General features: G+C 38.1%; 1 protein-coding gene and 1 long non-coding RNA gene across 2 annotated transcripts in view; both read left to right on the top strand.

Annotated features, from left to right (window-relative positions):
• The first annotated feature begins 2,046 nt into the window (after positions 1-2,046).
• On the top strand, positions 2,047-3,256 carry LOC307170343. Its single transcript, XR_013823352.1, has 4 exons — positions 2,047-2,089; positions 2,324-2,350; positions 2,745-2,855; positions 3,074-3,256. It is a non-coding gene; the product is annotated as an uncharacterized lncRNA (long non-coding RNA).
• A 7,939-nt stretch (positions 3,257-11,195) lies between these two features.
• LOC307170443 (NACHT, LRR and PYD domains-containing protein 3-like) overlaps positions 11,196-23,016 on the top strand; it is a 93,948-nt gene continuing 82,127 nt past the window's right edge. Inside the window, exons 1-2 of the mRNA XM_079891529.1 lie at positions 11,196-11,291; positions 20,867-21,025. Coding sequence (XP_079747655.1) covers positions 20,883-21,025 — 143 coding nt within the window. The 5' untranslated portion in view covers positions 11,196-11,291; positions 20,867-20,882. The remainder of the gene's footprint in view (positions 11,292-20,866; positions 21,026-23,016) is intronic.

Genomic DNA, 23,016 nt, shown 5'->3' with positions numbered 1-23,016 from the left:
TGTGACAAACCAAGTGTCATGATCCTGGTATTCTCTCTCTTTCTCTCTTTCTCCCTCTACTGGTCTCATTCACATACTCACACACATACACTCACTTTGACTCAGCTGTTCCTCATTACCTGTTGCCCTCACGCTCATCCATTCCACACCTGTCCCCTCTTTCTCTCTGATTAGCTTCTCTACTTCTAGTTCTCTTCTTTCCTTTGTTCTCTGCCAGATTATTAACATTGAATATGTATGTGTCTGATCTCTCTACCACCAAGTCTTGTCCCATCTGGTCTACACGACCATCTCGTCTACCTCCACTGCCTTAAGTGTTTGTGCTAAATCTGTGCTCTGCCCAGCTCACCTGCCGTAAATGCTGTTAACGGTTCCGTGAGTACACCTGTCTACGGCCGCTGCTGCTTGCCACCGCTGGTCTCATATACGGACCTGTTTTACCCTGCCTTGGGTCTACAACTTCTTTTGTTGATTATTCATGAGAGACTTTCTGTTTGCCAGCCTAAGCGGCTGATTGCCTAATTTCTATTAAAAGACATTATTACCTGCTTTCGCTTTTGGGTCCTCTCTCTCAACTCTGACACTAAGTATTAAAGAAATAACAGATTCAGTTGACTGTTTAAAAAATAACAAATCTTTTGGGACGGATGGGCTTACTGGAGAATTTTATGTGCTTTGCCCAAAAAGAATAGTGAGAATAGTGCTTTGCCCAAAAAGTGGCGCCGTTTTGTTAATGAAAGTATTTACGTTGGCCAGCTTCCACCAAGTTTAAATAAGGGACTTAGACTTGATTATTGATCAAACACAATCTGGTTTCATGAAGAACAGACATCTTTCCAATAATATTAGATTAGTTTTAGATGTTCTTGATTATTCTCATCTGATTTCGGATCAAAGTTATATTTTATTTTTGGATTTCTACAAAGCATTTGATACTCTTGAGCACATTTTTTTTCTTATTGTGATGCGGTCAGAACTTTATATTGTAATGCCAACAGTTCAATTAAATTAAAACATGGGACTTCTACTAGATTTGATGTCAAAAGGGGTACATGTCAAGGTTGTCCTATCTCTCCCTATTTGTTCTTATTAGCAGCTCAACTCTTAGTAGACCATATCAAGCAAAGCAACCTTTAAGGTATCTCAATTGCAGGGAGGGAGATCATCAGCCAGTTGGCCGATGACACCACTCTCTTCTTAAAAAATAGGGATCAAGTTGCAGTAGCTCCAGGGGTAATAGATGCATTCTCTAAAGCCTATGGTTTATAAGAAATATGTCATTAAAAGACAGGGTCTTGCTTACTAAAGCTGAAGGTTTATCTAGATTAACATATGCAGCATTAGCTCTACATTTGGACAATAAAACGTGTAAAATTATACATAATCTTCTATTTAATTGTTTGGAGGAATCATACCCACCATATTTAAAAAAAAAAAACTGTTGTAATGAACACGTATGAAAATGGAGGTTTACATTTTCTAGATTTTAAAACATTAAATCACGCTTTTACATTTAATTGGATGAAGCACTTCTTAAAATGCCCCTCTTTAATTTGGAACTTTATCCCAAATTATATATTCTCCCAGCTGGGTGGCCCACAGTTTCTTTTGTTATAAAATTATAATATTGAAAAATTACCTGGAAAGCTCTCTTCATTCCACAAACACATGCTTCTGGCTTGGTCTCTTATTTATAAACACAACTTTTCTCCACATTCATATTTCATATGGAACAATCAAAATATTCTTTATAAAAACAGGTCCTTATTTTTTCAAAACTGGCATGATAACATTACGTTAGTTATTACATTGTAGCGGGTCAGGTGGTTGAGTTGAGTAGGGTATAAACGGAGGTCGGAGCCAGCTGCAAATGGGTGGGTTAGCAGCAAGTGGGTGGAGCTTTAGCCGCAAGTGGGCTGTACAAACTTCCAGAGGATTTTGATTGGTTTATTTAGTACCACCTGTGTTGTAGAAGCTATTGGTTTATGCTCCACAGTTGGTGGCGGTAATGTGTAAGTTTTGTTGCGATCCATCAGAAAACAAAGAAGAAACCCGCTTTCACATGTCAGCGTGCCGTTGAGATGAAGGGGTAAGCTTGTTGTACAGTTTTTAGTTTTGTAAAAAAGCATTATAAGTTCTGAAAAAGACCATTTCATAATGGCGTTTGTACACTGTTTTTAGTCTTGATGTATTAAAAAAAGAATAAGGGTAAAGTGTATCCAAATAAATTTCTGTAGTTTTTTTAATAGCACACAAATTACAAAATCTGTAACGTGCATGACAAGATCTTTTCTGCATTCCATTTCTACAATTTGCTCTCCAGATTATGGATTCTGAAGACCATAATAAGGTATTGTGGCAGTGTAATTTTTGTACATTTTAGGACTGCATTGATTTTCAAATTGTAAATGTCTTAAACGTTTTGTAAATGGATTTGATATTTGAATACAACTCCTAACTTAATTGTACAATGCATGCAATTCTTTTAAAACTTGTTTTCATTGTAGTTATGCTTTTTTCTGCGTAATCCACAATGTAATGTAATGTAATTGAAACATTTGTTTTAATATCATAATTATTTTATAAAATGTATTACTCATAACAATCAGTGAAATAAATGTGAAACGCATGTTATTGTGCTTCTTATGGCTAGAAAGTAAATATTGACATTAAAAAATAAAATGCATAACAAGAACATCATTGATAATGTTAAATGTTATGTTCATTTTTTTTTTTCACCTCAGGTGTTGCATGCTGGAAAAATAAGTCGTCTCACTACAAACAGCTCTTCTGGAAGATGTACTCAATCTCCACTTGTTTGGAGTGTGGGTTTGAGTACAAATGCTGCACACCTGGTACGTTTTGTGTAAATTGGTGATGAATAAACTAGTTAGTCTAAAGGAAAACTAAAAATCTAATTTACTTATGTCATCCCTTGGAGTTTAAAAGTTCTGGACACCATTCATTTGCATGGCATGGACCTACAGAGCTGAGAAATTATTCTTAATGTTTGTAAATGTTCAATGTCAACTATAAACCCTAGTTCTTATTGTGCTTCTTGTGTATCCACCAGGTTATGCTGGGAAGGGAAAGCGAGGCGAGCTCCAGGGCATTTATTCAGAAACCTTCCACCCTGGATTTTGCAGTTTTCACTGCATGCAGATCAGTTCTAATGAGCTGATATAGTGTCCTTACAAATAACAAAAAAAGACTAAAAATAATAAAATAAAATAAACACTTTTGCAATCAATTCTGAGTGACTTGTACATGATTTTATTCATTGAAAAAAATAATTTATCCACCCTGAGATTTAAATGTAATGTATGTGTAACACGTTCAGAAGAACATTATTTCATTATGCTATTTAAAAAAATTATGCAGTAAAGATGGATGGTAACTTTGTTTTTGTTTTTTTACATTAGCCAAATGTTTTTCATGTATTTAAACATTCACTTCACTGAGTCCAATTGCATCACATTTTAATATGTTCATTTACTTGATACTGTAGAATTGTAGAATATAATATTCAGAAATATGCTTGAATAAGGCCTACAGCCTGATGAATTTAAAGGAGAACTCGGCATCTCTAGCGAACTCTAGTCACTTCTTCGCTGATTTTTCCTTTTGTTGTTGCATGTTTTCCCCACGAGCTCCCCCTACAGCTGTGGGGGGGCGTATATTTCACAACACGGTCGTAAAAAACTCACTTGCGGCGGCGGCCTCCTCCCCCTCTCTACCGCTGCTCATGTGCGTTTGTTTTGATCGGAGCAAGCCAACTGTATCATGTGGAGCTATGTCTACCGAGGTGGGTAATCTGGTAATACATCATACATGCGTGTGTGTTTATGTCGAATTGCCGTAAAGCAATTCGTGTTTCGCGCTCGTTCTCGTTCTCGTTCTCTCTTCTCACGAGACTTCCAATTTCTATCTTGCCGGGACGGTAGTCCCCAAGTTGCAAGGTTGGTTTTCCGCCTGGGAACGCTGGGGGGAGCGGGGAAAGTCACCAGTATCACCAGAACAGGTTGTTTAACCATCCAAATGAATTCTAGACAGTTTTATTAAGTTAAAAAAGTTACCACGTTCTCCTTTAAAACACCATCACTTTAAGTATGGTAAAAGGTGTAAAGACGTGACTTCATCATTGACAGTGAGTGGTATTGGACACACACAATAATAACAAAGCTGTAAGAAATCCGACCATGATGAGGAATGTAATATTTGATCGTTTATTTTCATTACTGTCGCTACTTCCTGCCATCCTCATTCACCGCCGTCCTCGGCAATGACAGCTTGGGGATTTCCGCATAAGCTCCTCCCACTTGCGGCGTAAACTCCTCCTACTTGCACATTTCTGAAATCCCGCCTACTTGCGGCATAAGCTCCTCCCACTTGCGGCGTAAGCTCCTCCCACCTGCAGGTCTCCGGGCTGCAGCGATACATACATGGATTATTTGGATCAGGTGGCGTAAGCGACGCATCCCTTTAAAGGTGTTGAGAGGAACAGAAAAATGGTGCGCCGTGAGTGAAGAGTGAGCCTCTTGGTGTATCGGCGGTGCGAAGGGGAGAACGTGAGTCTTTTTGGGAGGTTATGTCTATTTGTTGTTAATATTGAACCGCTTATCACGGCTCTTTGTTTGTTTGTAGCTCGGTTGGGCGTCTGCGTTTATGGTGTCCAGTAAATGGTGCCAGCAGTGACGAGCTTACAGAAACTTGCTTTCATAATAGTGAGTATTGATCCAACACAGGTTTTGCGGCATAGTAAGTAACGCAGGTTTTTTTGGAGGTTCACGCCTAGTTGTTGTTGTTAGTAAATTCATTGAACCGCTTAACAGGGCTCATCGTTTGTTTGTTTGTAGCTCGGTCTGGTGTCTGCGTTTATGGTGTCCAGTAAATGGTCACATTGTTTAAAGGTTTTGAAAGGACTGTGTTCACTATACCACCTATTTTTGATCCCACTCTAACAGTGGTGAGCAAGATTTGTCTATTTCCATACTCCATTCGTGCTCTCTTTCAGAGAGATGTTGTTACCAAATCTTATGTAATTAAGATTTTTTTTTCAAAAGTGTGTTAAACAGTTTAGAAGCAGATCTTCTAGAAGTGGTAAATGCCTCACTTCTCTCTGGGAGTTTTCCAAACCGCAACACACGGTTTCCGACCGCACCACAGCACAGAGACAGCGCTCATAAAGATAATAAACGATATTCGCTTAAATACGGATTCAGGCAAATTATCAGTGCTGGTACTACTCGACCTCAGTGCTGCATTTGACACTGTCAATCATAACATACTTCCTGACAGGCTGGAAAACTGGGTGGGACTTTCTGGGATAGTCCTAAAATGTTTCAGGTCATACTTAGATGGGAGAGGTTATTATGTGAATATAGGAGACCATAAGTCTGAGTGGACATCCATGACATGTGGAGTCCCTCAAGGCTCAATTCTTGCACCACTCCTGTTCAACCTGTATATGCTCCCAATGAGCCAAATAATGAGAAAGAACCAAATTGCTTACCACAGCTATGCAGACGACACACAGCTCTACTTAGCCCTATCGCCTAACGATTACAGCCCCATTGACTCCCTATGCCAATGCATTGATGAAGTCAACAGTTGGATGTGCCAAAACTTTCTTCAGTTAAACAAAGACAAAACTGAAGTCATTGCATTTGGAAACAAAGAAGTTCTCAAGGTGAAGTCAGGAATCTTGGTGTGTCACTAGAGTCAGACCTTAGTTTGTCAAAGCAATAACTAAATCAGCATACTATCATCTGAAAAATATTGCAATAATTAGATGCTTTGTTTCCAGACAAGACTTAGAGAAACTTGTACATGCTTTCATCACCAGCAGGGTGGATTATTGTAATGGACTCCTCACTGGCCTTCCCAAAAAGACCATAAGACAGTTGCAGCTCATACAGAACGCTGCCGCCAGGATTCTGAGCAGAACTAGAAAATATGAACATATCACACCAGTCCTCAGGTCTTTACACTGGCTCCCAGTTAGATTTAGGATTGATTTTAAAGTATTATTACTGGTATATAAATCATTCAATGGCCTAGGACCTCAATACATTGCAGATATGCTCACTGAATATAAACCCAACAGATCACTCCGATCATTAGGATCATATCAGCTAGAAATACCAAGGGTTCACTCTAAGCATGGCAAGTCTGCTTTTAGCTATTATGCCAGCCGCAGCTGGAACCAGCTTCCAGAGGAGATCAGATGTGCTCCTACTGTAGTCACATTCAAATCCAGACTCAAAACACATCTGTTTAGCTATGCATTAACTGAATGAGCACTGTGCCACTGTTCGTCCGACTGTTTGTACTGTACTGTACTGTATTTTATTTTATTTTTCTAAACTGTTTTAATTATTCTTATTTCTTTTTATTATTTTAATTTCTTCTATGTAAAGCACTTTGAATTGCCATTGTGTATGAAATGTGCTATATAAATAAACTTGCCTTGCCTTGCCTTATGCAATTTTGTCAACATTGTGGACTGGAGAAAATTTTTGTTATTGCCACATAAAAACCTTATTGTAAATAAAGTCAGAGAAGTCTCATTTAAATCAATTCATAGATTTTATCCAGTGAAAAGTTCGGGATAAATGACTAAAATGGGTTGGTCTGAAGTAGCTTCATTATTCATAGGTGTGGTTTGGGCGTAACGTGAAATAAACCAATCAGAGCGACATCTCACATTCCCTTTAAGAGCAGACGCGATTTTTCCATGGCGGATTGCGATTATAACGGCGGATTTGCCAGGCGCGCGCCAGGAGCGGTTCACAGCCGAGGAGAGCAACGCTCTCGTCACGGCCGTAAAAAAGAGAGAGAAGTTACATTGGGGATGGGAGAAACCCCCCCAAATTAACTTCGGTTAAACAGGCGTATGATAATTTGGGTAAATGTGTAAGCTAGATGTATGCTTTTATAATAAATTGTCTATCTATCTATCTATCTATTGTAATAATGTATGATTTGCAAAAATGAAAACTGCTGCTGTGTGTAGATGAGAGAATCAAAGTGTATGCGCGTTGTGCACACGCTACATTGATTATGGCCAAGCATGCGCCCTTAAAATAGCATATGAATAACATGTGCAACGCGCCACTGACTCTAGGTTTTTCCTGGTCAGTGGCGGAATTGTTTTCTAAACCTGCAAAATAGCATGAGGGAACGTTTGCGCCGGAACACACCTCCTCTTTGCGCTGAACTGCCCCGGGGAGCGCAAGTGTATTTCCTAGTTTACCGACGTGCGTCTGTGGAGGGAAAAGTCCGCTGTGCGCGGGTGCAAAATAGGAATGATACATGCATCGGTGTACAAAGTCAACTGCGCTGGGTGCAAGATAGGGCCCAAAATGTGATTTATGTTATGCACAAGATGAAACTACTGTACTCTTGTTTTGGGACTGTAACTATGCCAACATTTTTTGGAAGAGCTTTTGCAGGTATATTATTAATTTTGTGTACCCTCATTTTTCTTTATTTTGGAAATATGTTATATTTGGTTTTATTAATACGGAGAAAAACTTTGAAAAATTATTTTACTTTATAAATCAATAACTTATCCTAGCAAAATTTCATATTCATAAATATACATTTTCTAATCATAAGCCATTATTCAAAGTTTTTCCTCAATGAATTTCATCAACACCTTCAAACGCTTTCTGTTTCAGAGCAAGGAAAACATTGTTTTTTTGTGCTCTCTTTAAAATAAAAGAATTTAGTCGCATCTTCTTGTCCTAAAATGCTCTAATTGCTTGTATTTCCTCTATTTATTTGTTTATCTTTTCTTGTATTATTATGACCGCCGCTAGCGAAAGCGGTCATATAGGGATTGTCAACGTTTTTTTTTGTTTTGTTTTTTCGTCATCTACTGAATTTTTCGTCAACGATACCAGGGACACCGAAACACCGGGGAACATGAAATTTGGTGGGCATGTAGCCCCACTAGACTTTTTTACGGAAATATTTCGTTTGGTCCCCGGGGGCCACTCCCCCCCATACCCCTCCCCCCCGCGCTGGGCCCCCCCAAACCCAAAAAATGCAGTTTTTCCTAAATAACTACCTGAACCGTGGCACCGAGGATGAAGACATTTTTATGGTATGTTGCTCTTAAGGGCCCACATCAACCTAGCCCATAATCACTCATTTGTGATTTGCGCCCCTCCCATAAAAAATGAAAATGCAATATTATTCTGCTTCAATCGCCCCTATCTTCAGTTGAGATGTTCAGAACTGCACCATATTTCATGTGTATGATTAACTTGACATCCTCTGGGGGTATGCTAAGTTTCGTAGAATTTCATCCATGGGGGGGGTATAAAATAAATTAATTTATGTGCACATTTAGTGACTGTACACTCATCGGCCTGTACATGGTGGTGTTGAGCGAAGGGTTGCTGGTTTAGGATGATACTGTCACTAAGGTTGCCAACTGTCCCGAATTAGGCGGGACGTCCCGTATTTTGGGCCTAATTTATTTGTCCCGTGCGTGACCTCCCGTGTCCCGTTTTTTGACAAGCTGATAAACCACTGACTGATACAACAGCAACAGCAGCAGTGCTGACCACGACACTTGAGAATGATCACCGACACCTGTCATCATCCAATCACAGCTTTTTTTAATCACTTAAAAATCACTTAATCACTTAATCGCTTCCGCTTCAAGCCAGACTCGTCTCGCGCTAACGGTAATTTCCTTTCACTGTCCACGTTTTGATTTCGGCTAATCAATTTTGGCGAATGCAAACAACGTGATTATTGTTCATGAGTCTAACATCCAGCCACGCAAGAAAACATGTAATCTACCTGAGGGAATAATATGCTCAAAAAACATTTCTGATTATTATTAATGTTTTAAAGCTTTTAGAAAGTATACAGAAAGCTTTTGTAACATTATCTTAACTGTCACTTTTGATTAATGTAATGCATCCTTGCTGAATAAAAGTAGGCAATTACTTTATTTTTTTTCCCAAAAAATAATCTTACTAACCCCAAACTTTTGAACTGTAAGCCTAGTGTATAATGTTAAAAAAGCTTTCTATTTTAGATAAATGCTGTTATTTTGAACTATGGTTTGTTTGTAATGTGACTTTTTTCATGTATGACATTCAAATTATTTTTAGAATTAAATACATAAATAGGTTAAGCAATACAAATGTGTTTATGTCTGATAACCTTTTAAACACAAACTTAACTGCAGACACTGAAATGACGTACACTGTGTGATACAGTACAAATATTTTGAGTGTCCCTCATTTTCCTATAAATAACCACGACTGTCCCGCATTTTCCTTTTCTGAAGTTGGCAACCCTAACTGTCACACACACACATGCAGGAATACAAACAAACGCAAGCATGCACACACACTGACATCCACACGCACAGACACACACCCATACACACACATACAAATCCACATGCACAGACACACACACACAAACACACACGCGCACACACATGTACGCACGCATACATACACGCACAGACACACATACACAAACACACACACATACACACACACACAGACAGACAGACAGACATGCACATACTACTACTTTTTTAGGTATATACATAAACACGCAATACAGCCAAATTGCTCCACGTCATTTATTTTTGTGGAAAGCCAGTGCAGGCCTGAGCGGCGGTCATATTTTGTACCACCATGCGGTACATCTAGTTATTGTACGTTTTGTCATGTTTTTTTTCTTCTTTTTTTTTCTCTCCTCTGGTGGTTGTTCCTGTTCTTGTTTTACATGTTGGTACTATTGTTTTCTATTGTTCAATTGTATCTAATAAAGAAAAAATATATATATATATATTGATTAAGGTTCTGCTAGGACATGGCATGAAAGATATGGCATGAAGGGCCCTGTTTACACCTGGTATTAAGATACGTTTTAGTCGAGGAAGACACATTCCCGTTTACACCTGGTGTTTTAATCTTTTGTCCACTTTTAACCACTTCTGTCCTGATTTCTTCAAGGGGAGGGTCTATGGGTGGGCAAATGTATGGGCTTTTTCAGATCTTTCAAGCTAACGAACGAAATAAGCTCACGCAATTCACATATGAACACGGCCAGAGATGACGGAAAAACACACGGAGAGCATCAGCTTTCGTTTCTGCTTTGACAGACACGAGACCAGCCGGACACTGAGTGAGTGTTAGAAATCAGGAATGGAGAGAGAACATTGTGCTTGGTACATTTTTCATCTTCACATCAAACTTGGGTCTCCAGCCAATTTTTAAATCCCGTCCAGCTAGAGCTCCTCCCATAATGTTTACGCACCAGGGGCCTCATTTATAAAACTGTGTGTAGGATCCTTACTAAAAGTGTGCGTGCGCCCGAAAGCCAAAAATGGCGTACGCAAAAAAATATTCAGATTTATAAAAACGTGTTTTTGCCAAGCATGTTTATTGGTGATTGGTTATTTCTTGACTGTGAATATAAGGGAATTCTGATTGTAGAGAGGGTGAAAACCCAGAACAAGAGCAGCTTTACTTCAAATATTTGGAGAACACAGGTTAGTAATTAATAGGATGTGATTTTATTTTGTTTAGTTTGCAGGAAGAGAGAACACGCATCGCTGACTGTAGCACATTATTGAGCAGGGGGGATGGGGAATGGGTAACTGTTAGTGATTTAAAGTTCATAGTAAGTGGCGATAATGCGCAACTGGTGCGAACCGCCAAAAAAAAAAGGGAAGAAGACAGAGGATGAGAGAGAAGGAGAATCGTGAGATCGTGAGAGAGAGTTTATCGTGAGAGAGAGTCCCGTGGGTCTTCGGAGTTTAAGCCTATAATAGCATAACGGCTAAATAAGTGTGGTACACTTACATGTTAGGTGTAATAAGTGTTGTGAAGAAGTGTTAATTTTGTTTGAGTAGGCCTATGTTTATTCGCTGTTTAAGAGTTTAATTCAAGATATATCTCCTTCAGATATCCTGCTTCTAGCGCTGCATAAAGCTTCTTTCGTTATTGTTTGTGACTAAAAGCGAGAAACCAGACGGCTAACTTGTTATTGACTGCAAACATTCATTTTAGTTTAGTTTATTCGTGGATGAGACTGATTTCCGAGAACCAAGAAACTCGGTCAATATCCCCGCGGTCACCGAGGAGAGAAGCGCGCCGCCCCTGGCAGACTAACGGGGCCGGGGAGACTGACTATCAGCCGCTTCTAGGGGGGAAACTGTTGCATGTTGGTGAATAAGGACGCTGGTGAATAAGGATACCCTGTAACAGAAACCGCGGAGTTCATCCGCCTGAAAAACAGGCGTTCAGGTGATCTGTTGATTTATTTTGGTTCATTAGAAGAGGCCATTTCAGGGGTTTTCATCCACACACACACACACACACAGCCATGTTTATGTGATTTGTGAGGACATTCCATAGGCGTAATGGTTTTTATACTGTACAAACTGTATATTCTATCCCCTTACACTGCCACTATCCCTAAACCTACCCATCACAGGAAACATTCTGCATTTTTACATAAAAAAAAAAACACTGCTAAGTATGTTTTTAAAGCCATTTGAAAAATGAGGACACCCAAAATGTCCTCATAAATCACCTATTTTCCCGAGTGTCCTCATTTGCAGGTGTGTTATCATAAAAATGTCCTCAGTTGTCATGAAAACAAGTACACACACACACACACACACACACACACACACACACACACAGTAAAAAGTACGCTACCCACGTAGTCCGTGTACTTTTTGATAGTTTGTTTTTCAATTTGAAATGAAATAAGCAAAAACGAGAAAACGCGCTGTTATTCGTTTTTTTTTTTTTCAAAAAAAAAAAAAAAAATCGGCTTGATTTTTTTTCGTTTTTTTGGTTCACGGGTCAAAGACGGATAATGGATAAATTTTATATAATATATATATATATATTATTAGTATTATTTATTTATTTTATTTTTTTAACCATGAAATAAAAACTGTTTTTATTCATATATTTGTTGAACATTAATAGAAAGGCAGTCATATCCGAAAGATAGATTTACAAAGACTGAGATTACATTAAATTTTCACATCACATTCTACACAACATACAATAAGTAAGTTATAGAAAGGAAAGAAAAAATAAATAAGTAAAGGAATAAAAGGAGAAGTAGAGGAGTTTACGTTTTTTATGTTATAAAACCAAAATCCTCAAATAAAGAATACAAATACTTTGTTTTGGGACTTTTCATCCCTCTCAATGTCTCCAAATATATTAGAAATTCCTCTTTAAAAACCAATAACCGAAAATCGCGGAGGAATTTACATTTGTGTATTAAAATTTCAGCAAAAGCAACAAGATACATTTTTTTACCAAGAAATAAAAACTAATAAATACAAAAATTGCATTTATCTCATTTTTTATAACTATAATTTGGACATTACAACCTGCAATTGCAAGTTATATCTCGCTCACAATTCTAAGGAAAAAATATGTCAGAACTGAGAGGTCGCAATAAATAACCTTTTTTATTCTGTGGCGGAAACAAGCTTTCATTAAAGAGAGAATGACACAGAGACACGTAAGAGTGAATATCATCTAGTAAGTAGCCTAATGCAGTTTGAACTTCATGTGGAAATCTACTCAACATTATAGCCAAATTATTTATTTATTTATTTATTTATTTATTTATTTATTTTTATTGCAGAACTTACACATAACTACAAGCTTATGGAAGTGAAGCAAGGTTGTATCTCTTACAATGAACAAACAATGATACGAAAAAAAACCAAATATCCTGGATTTGCATACATCACATTATGTAATTATATATACACACACACACACAAAAAAGAAAAGCATAATTATAAGGTTAAGTCATATATTTGAATAAATCATCATAATGCATCAAAAGTTTTGCACTTTTTTTGTTTGGATAAATTACTTAAAAATCCGTTTTGCACATTGCCGATTGGTCAAGCAAATCTGAGTCTCTCTGTTCAACAAAATAATAGTCCTATGGCTCTGCGTACCGCTTTTTAAACTGTACAGGGCAGGGCCTAGATTGGGCTTTCTTCTGTGCAACTTTTGTTGGTAAAAAAAAATATTTCTTTGTTTAATATTAGTGAGTTTGTCTTTGAAAACAACAACAAATAAACAATCAAATAACACTGAACCACAAACTGAGCGTTCATAAAAGGGACATTTCCAAATATCTTTTATTTATTTGTTATAATGCTGTTGTTTTATGTATTCCGTCTTAATCGTTTTGTTAAAGGAACACTCCACCGTTTTTTTAAATGGGGCTTATTCACCTTCTTTCCTACATTTAGATAGGTGGGCAAATGCATTTTTGTCTCAGTGCATGCATTGTTTTAGTTTGACAGGCTCGGCGCTAGCTTAGCTTAGCATAATGAATGGAATCCTTTGTTGCCAGCTAGCATGTCCTGAGTAAAAGTGATACTAATTACTACTTGTGGCCTGCGTATTCACAACGAGTACAAATAGTGATGCAGATTAACACTAGGCGATTTCCTAGGCAGATATTGACTTATATATTAAGGACTATATTAGGGGGAAGCACAGGCGAAGCACTGCTACTTGGGTGTGATATCTCTGCGCCCAAGTAGCAGTGCTTCGCCTGTGCTTCCCCCTAATATAGTCCCAAGTCAATATCTGCATAGGAAATCACCTAGTGTTAATCTGCATCGCTATTTGTATTCGTTGTGAATACGCAGGCCACAAGAAGTAATTAGGTGTTTTTTTTTTTTTATATATATATCACTTTTATTCAGGACATGCTAGCTGGCAACAAAGGAGTCTATTCATTGTGCTAAGCTAAGCTAGCGCCGACCCTGTCAACTAAAACAATGCATGCACTGAGACAAAAATGCATTTGCCCACCTATCTAAATGTAGGAAAGAAGGTGAATAAGCCCTATTTAAAAAAACGGTGGAGTGTTCCTTTAATACAAGCTTAATACTATGCAGGAGGTTTTTTTTTGTATTGTTCTATTTTATTGTTGTTGTGTTTTCATTAAAAATAACAATGAACCAAAAAATAAGCATTTGTTTGAAAGGTTAAAATCCATAGGTCTTTCATTTACTTGTGTTACAATGCGGGTATATCATCTCATCCATCTTATTCGCTTTGTTAATAACGAATAGGCTAATGTTAGTTAAAAACAATTTTGTTCAAAGAGTGGAGGAAGATGTTGTCAAACATTAAAAAAATCTAATTAAGCACTACAGATGCTGAACGTCATTAACAAATATCTTTTCTTGATAAATGTGCAGGTGTAATGGATAACACTGCTGTCACAATTATTACCGGCACATCAATATATTCTTAATGTTGGCTACATGTTACAGGTTTACTGTAGGTCACACAATAACGCTAAAGGCTTCTTAACATACTATTACACTCGGTTGGAGAGTCAAGAAGGATGTGTTAATTTACTGAAGATTGCAATCTGTCCTTAGTTGGTGACCCAGTGTAATTATAATACAGCATAAAATACAAACACATAAACAACACACGTAATATGTATGCCTATAGCCAAAATACGACACGAGTTTGTTTAAACCAGAGGTAGAACTGGAGAACAGGACCTGTTCCTACTGCAAACACTACCATTTGTGTGTATCTCATGCTCTCACAGTACAACCTTCTTACTGATGCCTACCATGTAATTGGTTTGGCATATACAGTGAGGAAAATAAGTTTTTGAACACCCTGCTATTTTGCAAGTTCTCCCACTTGGAAATCATGGAGGGGTCTGAAATTGTCATCGTATGTGAATGTCCACCACTGTTGGAGCAATCATTAGAAAATGGAAGAAGCTAAACATGACTGTCAATCTCCCTCGGACTGGGGCTCCATGCAAGATCTCACCTCGTGGGGTCTCAATGATCCTAAGAAAGGTGAGAAATCAGCCCAGAACTACACGGGAGGAGCTGGTCAATGACCTGAAAAGAGCTGGGACCACCGTTTCCAAGGTTACTGTTGGTAATACACTAAGACGTCATGGTTTGAAATCATGCATGGCACGGAAGGTTCCCCTGCTTAAACCAGCACATGTCAAGGCCCGTCTTAAGTTTGCCAATGACCATTTGGATGATCCAGAGGAGTCATGGTAGAAAGTCATGTGGTCAGATGAGACCAAAATAGAACTTTTTGGTCATAATTCCACTAAACGTGTTTGGAGGAAGAAGAATGATGAGTACCATCCCAAGAACACCATCCCTACTGTGAAGCATGGGGGTGGTAGCATCATGCTTTGGGGGTGTTTTTCTGCACATGGGACAGGGTGACTGCACTGTATTAAGGAGAGGATGACCGGGGCCATCTATTGCGAGATTTTGGGGAACAACCTCCTTCCCTCAGTTAGAGCATTGAAGATGGGTCGAGGCTGGGTCTTCCAACATGACAATGACCCGAAGCACACAGCCAGGATAACCAAGGAGTGGCTCTGTAAGAAGCATATCAAGGTTCTGGCGTGGCCTAGCCAGTCTCCAGACCTAAACCCAATAGAGAATCTTTGGAGGGAGCTCAAACTCCGTGTTTCTCAGCGACAGCCCAGAAACCTGACTGATCTAGAGAAGATCTGTGTGGAGGAGTGGGCCAAAATCCCTCCTGCAGTGTGTGCAAACCTGGTGAAAAACTACTGGAAACGTTTGACCTCTGTAATTGCAAACAAAGGCTACTGTACCAAATATTAACATTGATTTTCTCAGGTGTTCAAATACTTATTTGCAGCTGTATCATACAAATAAATAGTTAAAAAATCATACATTGTGATTTCTGGATTTTTTTTTTAGATTATGTCTCTCACAGTGGACATGCACCTACGATGTCAATTTCAGACCCCTCCATGATTTCTAAGTGGGAGAACTTGCAAAATAGCAGGGTGTTCAAATACTTATTTTCCTCACTATATATAACAAAAGTCGAAAAAGTATATTTCTAACTGCAATAAGTCATTTTTGTTTTGAATGAAGACCTTCATTTTTTTTTTATAAAGTAACAATTGGACTCTTTGTAGCAGAAAACTCAGTATGTGATTTGTTATTTGGCTATATTATATTATTAGGGCCCAAGCCCTGAAAGGGCGAAGGCCCTATTGTTTCCGTAAGGATTATTTTTTTTTTTTTTCTTCATTATTTTTTTTTTTGCCTTTTTGACACTTTTGGGGCCCTTAACATGCTCAAAAACTCTTGAAATTTTGCACACACGTCAGAACCCGCGGCCATCAGGGCCGGGCTGAAGCTGGTACCGTGGCGTGGCAGGGGGGCTCGACGGCGCCCCCTGGAATGGGGTCCGAAAACTTGGTCCATAAATCAAACACGCTTGCATGTAATAATATGAAACTCAGTACACATATAGATCTCATCGGGCCGAACAACTTTCGTGCTCTAAGTTTTACAAAAGCCCAACAGGAAGTCGGTTATTATACGTTGTTTGGAAAACGCATACAATGGAATGTGAAATACTCCTCCTAGGGATTTCATCCGATCGCCACCAAACTCGGTGAGAATAAAGTCAAGACATTGAGGATGAATTCTTGCGAACAGATTTTTGATATCTCGAACGGTTTGGCCGTGGCGAGGAAACTAATTTATGGCGAATAATGGGACACAGGAAGTGTGTTATAACTTCTGCATACATTGACTGATCTTGATGAAACTTCAGCAGTGTATTCGTTGTAAGAGGCCGATCACATGGATGTGACTATTGTGAGTCAAAGTTATAGCGCCACCAACTGGCAGCAGGAAGTGTGTCACTTTCAAAATGCTTTGAAGTCACCCTCTTACTTTTACCCGATTTGCTTCAAACTTTATGTGTATAATGTAAACACACGGCAGATGTAGACCTGTGAAAGGATTATTGATATCTTAGATACTGTTGCCGTGGCAACGCATCAAATTTTAATATTCTTTTCGGATGCGTTTGAAACTCTTAGCATGCTTGAAATTGGATGAAACTCGACAGACACATAACACTTATTAGCCAGTAGACATGTGAAAAGTTTCAGAAACGGGCGTGGCAGGGGGGCTCAACAGCGCCCTCTTGAACAGGGTCTGAAAACTTGGTCCATATATCAAACACGCTTGCATGAATTAATATGAAACTCGGTACACATATAGATTTCATCGGGCTGAACAACTTTCCCTCTGTCAAGTTTCACGCCAGCCCAACAGGAAGTCGGCTATTATGGGTTGTTTGGAAAACGCTTGCTGTGGAATGTGATGTACTCCTCCTAGAGAATTCATTCAATCACCTCCAAACTCAGTCAGCATGAAGTCAAGACATTGAGAATGCTAAATTGCGGACGGATTTTTGATATCTCGAACGGTTTGGCCGTGGCGAGGAAACAAATTTATGGCGAGAAAAGAGAGGAGACGAAGTGTTATAACTTCTGCATACATTAACTGATCTTGATGAAACTTTAGCAGTGTGTTCGTGGTAAGAGGCAGATCAGATGGATGTAACTATCGTGAGTCAAAGTTATAGCGCCACCAACTGGCAGCAGGAAGTGTGTCACTTTCAACATGCGTTTGACAAAAGTGGGTGGGTTAGTTTTACCAACAGTTACAAAAATCAGTACATATATTGGTCTCACCGAGCCGGACAACTTTCTAATTTACAGTTATTAGCTCAGAGCAAAAGGAAGTCAGATATTTTGGTTTGAATGTGGATTTTTTGGATATTTCAGACTCTGAGTTTTTAGCTACTCTTCCTAACTGGTTTATTTTATTCACACCAAACTTTTTCAAAATGATAAAGATACATTAAAGATGCTAAATTGTGAACGGATATTAAACATCTCAAACGGTTTTGCTATAGTGAGGGACTAAAGTAAAGTAACACTTAAAGCCTCATCTTCTAAAAATGTAATTAAACACCATTTATTTCTATATAAAAGTATAAAAATATCACAACTAAACCCGTTTTATTCTTTTTTTTTCAATTTAATAAATATTTATAAGTTTAAAAATAGTAATTGTACTATTTAGTCCCATAAAAGTCAAGTCATACATAGGGCTATACTGCCCTCTTGTGTTAAAAATCAGGTAGGCCTATTGTATCTACTTAAAAATATACTAGGTATGTGACGGTGAGAATATTTTACCACCGGTTAATCGACGTGTGACACCGCTGGGGGCTTTTGAATCGCCAACTTAAAAACGAAAGTAAAATATGTTCGTCCACACTGACATTGATAGTGGTTGAGCGAGCGTTTCAAATTAATTCCTATGGAAGTAGGAATTAACTGAAAAAGTTCACTCTGTTCTGCTCGTTCCTCGCCGTGGATGTGCACCGTTATGAATGCCCGTGCAGCCATGAGCATTTTAGTTTAATTTTAAAATTAGAGCCTTTCGGGGGTTGATTGCTTGAAATTATTTTACAAAAGCACAATGTTGTGTTTTATTGCGACTGTACACAAATATAAGTTAACACTTTGCAGTTTGAATGTCGTCCTGTATAATGACGGAGTATGTTTTTATGTGTCCACTGTTCAAACGCGCCCACGCCACACACACACACCCACCCACACACACACGGTTTACTATCTTTTTGGGGACTCTCCATAGATTTAATGATTTTTATACTGTACAAACTGTATATTTTATATCCTTACACTAACCCTACCCCTAAACCTACCCATCACTGAAAACTTTCTGCATTTTTACATTTCCAAAAAAACTCATTCTGTATGAAGCTTGTTTACCCATGGGGACCTCTATTTAGGTCCCCACTGTGATACGAGTCCCCATGAGTCTGTGTGCATTCAGGTTAAAGTCCCCACCGGGACAGAAAAACATGAACACACACACACACACACACACACACACACACACACACACACACACACACACACACACACACACACACACACACACACACACACACTAGCATTGCAATCTTGACATTGCAGCCTGTTCATTATAGACTTAATAAAATATAATAATAAAATGGTCAACCTAACATATAAAGATTACACTGCTCTAAATAGTCAGTAGTACAATTCGTACAATCACAGTAAGCACCGCTCCACTGTGAATTTTCCAAGGACATTTTTGCGCATGTGAAGAGGATCATTTTTCCCTTCGATATTGGAACGTGAGTGAAGTACAAAGCATATAATAAACAATAGTTTAGCATCCAAAAAAAGGTCATTATATATATATATTTTTTTTTTTTTTTTTTTTTTTAAGTGACAAGACAAAGAATATTACTTGTCTGATATATATATATATATATATATATATATATATATATATATATATATATATATATATATATAAATATAGCTGCGAGCAGCGATGGAGGGCCCAAGCCGGTGACACCGCCACCCCGGTGCCTTTAGTGTAACTAAAGGCACCAGGTTGGCGGTGCCACCGGCTTGGGCCCGCAATCGCTGCTCGCAGCTATATTTCATATTTCTTTTTGAAACATGTTAAAAATAAATATTGCAGGATAGTAAAAACAGATTTGTGACTTCATGAATCCAGGTTCAACCACGGTGGGAGGGGATGGCCTTGGGCATTGGACTCCCGGGCTGGAAATGGGTCCCACTCTGGCCCTGGCTGTGTCTGTGTGCAGTAGCACGAGTGTGCATGTATCTACTCATGCAAAGGTTTGAGGCCTTTATCTTTGCAAACACATGTGAACATGAACATAATGAACATGCCACTGAACACTAAATGTTTCTCTTATTTTCAATCTACCCCATTCATTTTCAATGGACAGTCATTTTTGACCAATAAAAGCTCAGGTCAATGAGGCCTACAATCAGTCCGTTTCAAAAAATAAATACAAAACTTGTCCTAAATGAAAGAAAACAAGTTGACAAAAAGATTGAATTCAATATTTGGTGATAATATAGCATAACTGTTATTGTTAATAACTGACCTGTATAAGCTATTTTTTTTGTAGGACGGTAATTTTTGACCAGAAACACATTACAAGTGTGACTTTGTGCCATTTTGAAAAAGATAAATAATAATAATAATAATAATAATTTGTTACATTTATATAGTGCTTTTCTGGGTACTCAAAGCGCTTAACATAGAAGGGGGTAATCTCCTCAATCACCACCAATGTGCAGCACCACCTGATGAAAGCAGTTCAAAACAAACTTGCAGGTTGAACATTATGAGAGTGCTTTGGTGCACATTCTTGTGATTCTGATTCTGGTCCCTGCTTATAAATCAATGTCCCTTTAACAATGTGATCACAGCTACATGCTAAGAAAGAGGGTTTTTTCCTTTCTGAGAGCTGATAGATGATCAATACTAAGTATTCGCTGGACGAACAGATTAATTGATTGTAATATTAATTCAGCTACATCAAGTTAATTCTATTAAAAGATTAGTTCACTCCAGAATTAAAATTTCCTTGATAATTTATTCACCCCTGTGCCATCCAAGATGTTCATGTCTTTCTTTCTTCAGTCGAAAAGAAATTAAGGTTTTTGAGGGAAATATTCCAGGATTTTTCTCCTTAAAGTGGACTTCAACGGGAACCAACGGGTTGAAGGTTCAAATTGCAGTTTCAGTGCAGCTTCAAAGGCTCTATATATTCCCAGCTGAGGAATAAGCGTCTTATCTAGTGTAACAATCGGTCAACGATGACATGGGGCTGAGTAAATTATCAGGAACACCAGAAATGTCTGGTCCATATTGATAAAAACCCACATCCATATTGATAAATGCCAAGTTTTGTGTAGAAACGGCCTTACGTCCAGTTTTCTGTCATTTCACATATACGTTCGTTTCATAAATTAGGCCCAGTGTCACTAAAAACTATGCTTTTGATTCTGCCTCAGTAAAAGTGACTTTATTTGCACAGTGTTTATGCATAATCTCATTAAAAAAAAATGTCCTTGTACTGTTTAATGTTTTCAGAAAAGCATCTGTAATAATGGATACAGAGGAGAACTCTCCTGCTATAGAGAGGAGAGAAGAGGATGATGCACCATGTCCCAGCAGCGTGTCTATAAAGTCTACAAATTCAATGATTGAACCCATAAATTTCAGAAGTGGAGCTGTGACCTCTGAACACATGTGAGATTCTCTTTCCAGTATTTGAGACACGAACCTGAAACATCAGATAGTGCTAAGAAACAAAACGATTGTTTTGTCTTCTCTCTGTATCTCTAGGAGAAAGAGAGGAGGCCCAAATTTTGTGTTTTTATTACAAATGTTACTCCTGGTAGATTATTTAAACACACGCACACGCACACACACACGCACACACACACGCACACACACACACACACACACACACACACACACACACACACACACATTAATTCTTCTGTTAAACCTTAGCTGTCTAAATCATCATTTTACACTCATATTTGGGTTTTGGGCGTTGTATTGTGTTGGCAACGAAGTTGTAAAATTTTACAGTATATAACATTACAGAGAAAAGTTTAGTAAGCAGTTTTTTTCTGGCTTTTGTAAAGAAAAGGAGGGACCAGTTGAAATTTATTTTTGAGGTTACCAACATTATGCCACAACTGATAACCTCTTAACTGATTGAGCTGAACTCATAATATTACTTTAATGACAATTTGGGTATTATACATTCAATTGAGTGGATGTGTTGTCTATTATAAACATGCAATATTAGGTATATATTTTTATATATATACTTTTAAGATTTTGGATAAAATTCTTAAATCACTGCTTTGGCTAATGATAGGCACAGATAGACCTCAACTGGTGCTCAAGCTTCTGCTCTTTAGGCCTTTTTGCAAATGTGTCCTCCTGAGAGCGCAGCCTTCACAATGAGACACAGTGACTGACAGCAACACCGTTAACACACGCAAGTCGAGCAGCATCCATGTGTTCTTGACCTGCCTTCATTAGTGTCAGCCAGGTAACAATCATGTTTGCCCTAAGTTTCAACATTGTTTGCCACTGCTGTGAAATTATATCACTATTAAAACATCTCAATAGAGCAAACCTAGTTTAGGATAAATATCTCCATTAAGCTTAACAAGTAAACTAGTCTGATGTGTAAGATAGCATCATGCCTTGGTGTAAAATGTCATCATGCAAGGTCGGAAATTCCAACAAAATGAATAAAAATGCCCCCAAAAATTAAGATGTGAAATGCCCCTGTATGAGTTCTTGTTATATTCATAATGGAGCAGTGACCTCTGGAGCCAAGTGAGATTTTTGCTGTATTGAACAAAGAATACATGCATAGATGTAGATAAATTTACAATATATTTTCGTGTGGCATGTCAGCATGGCATATATCTGAAAGAGCTACTTCTGTGTAACACTGTTAAACTGTGTAAAACTGTCTTATCTAGCGTAACAATCAGTCAACGATGACGTGAGGGTGAGTAAATTATCAGGACATTTTCATTCTGGAGTGAATGAATCCTTTAACTGATCCAAATATTTATAATTAATTATAACAAGTTATGATTAATTACTCATATTGCCCTTTTGAGCTACTTTGCTAGACTAGTGTGATAAATTATACAGAATATTTCATTTTATTCAATATTGGCAAAATTACCCAGAAATAATGTTTTTGTTTTTGTCAGAAATTGAGGAGCGTAAGTTCAGATAAAGAAGGCCTATGATCAATCAGATCCAAAAAGAAATACAAAACCTGTGCTAAGTGAAAGAAATTAAAGGAGAATTCTGGTTCATTCATTCATTTTTTTGTAAATTTGGAGTGCTGTCAGTACAGAGAACAACGACAAAAATCGGTGTTGCCTACACCGTGTTATCCTCTTTTTAAAATTTGCACCCTGTTGACTTCAATGGGGCAAGTTTTAAACCTGCTTTTAGCCTCTTAACATCCTTGATGTGTCATTACAAGTGCACAGACAATGTGAGTGATTCCTTCAGAGTGAATACGGGTGAATCTGACTGCAGTAGATGTGAAAGATATTAATAAAAATGATGTTAATTCAGCCAGCGCACATACCTGTATTTACATCCTGTTTTCAGTCGAAGTCCACAGTAGTCGATTGTCGAGTTCACGCGCATAGGTTTAGTCACCTATGATCACGCGAGTGAACTCGACA

The sequence above is a fragment of the Squalius cephalus genome, assembly GCF_949319135.1.
Source record: "Squalius cephalus genome assembly, chromosome: 13".
NCBI lineage: Eukaryota > Metazoa > Chordata > Actinopteri > Cypriniformes > Leuciscidae > Squalius > Squalius cephalus.
This window is presented reverse-complemented; position numbering and strand designations above follow the sequence as displayed.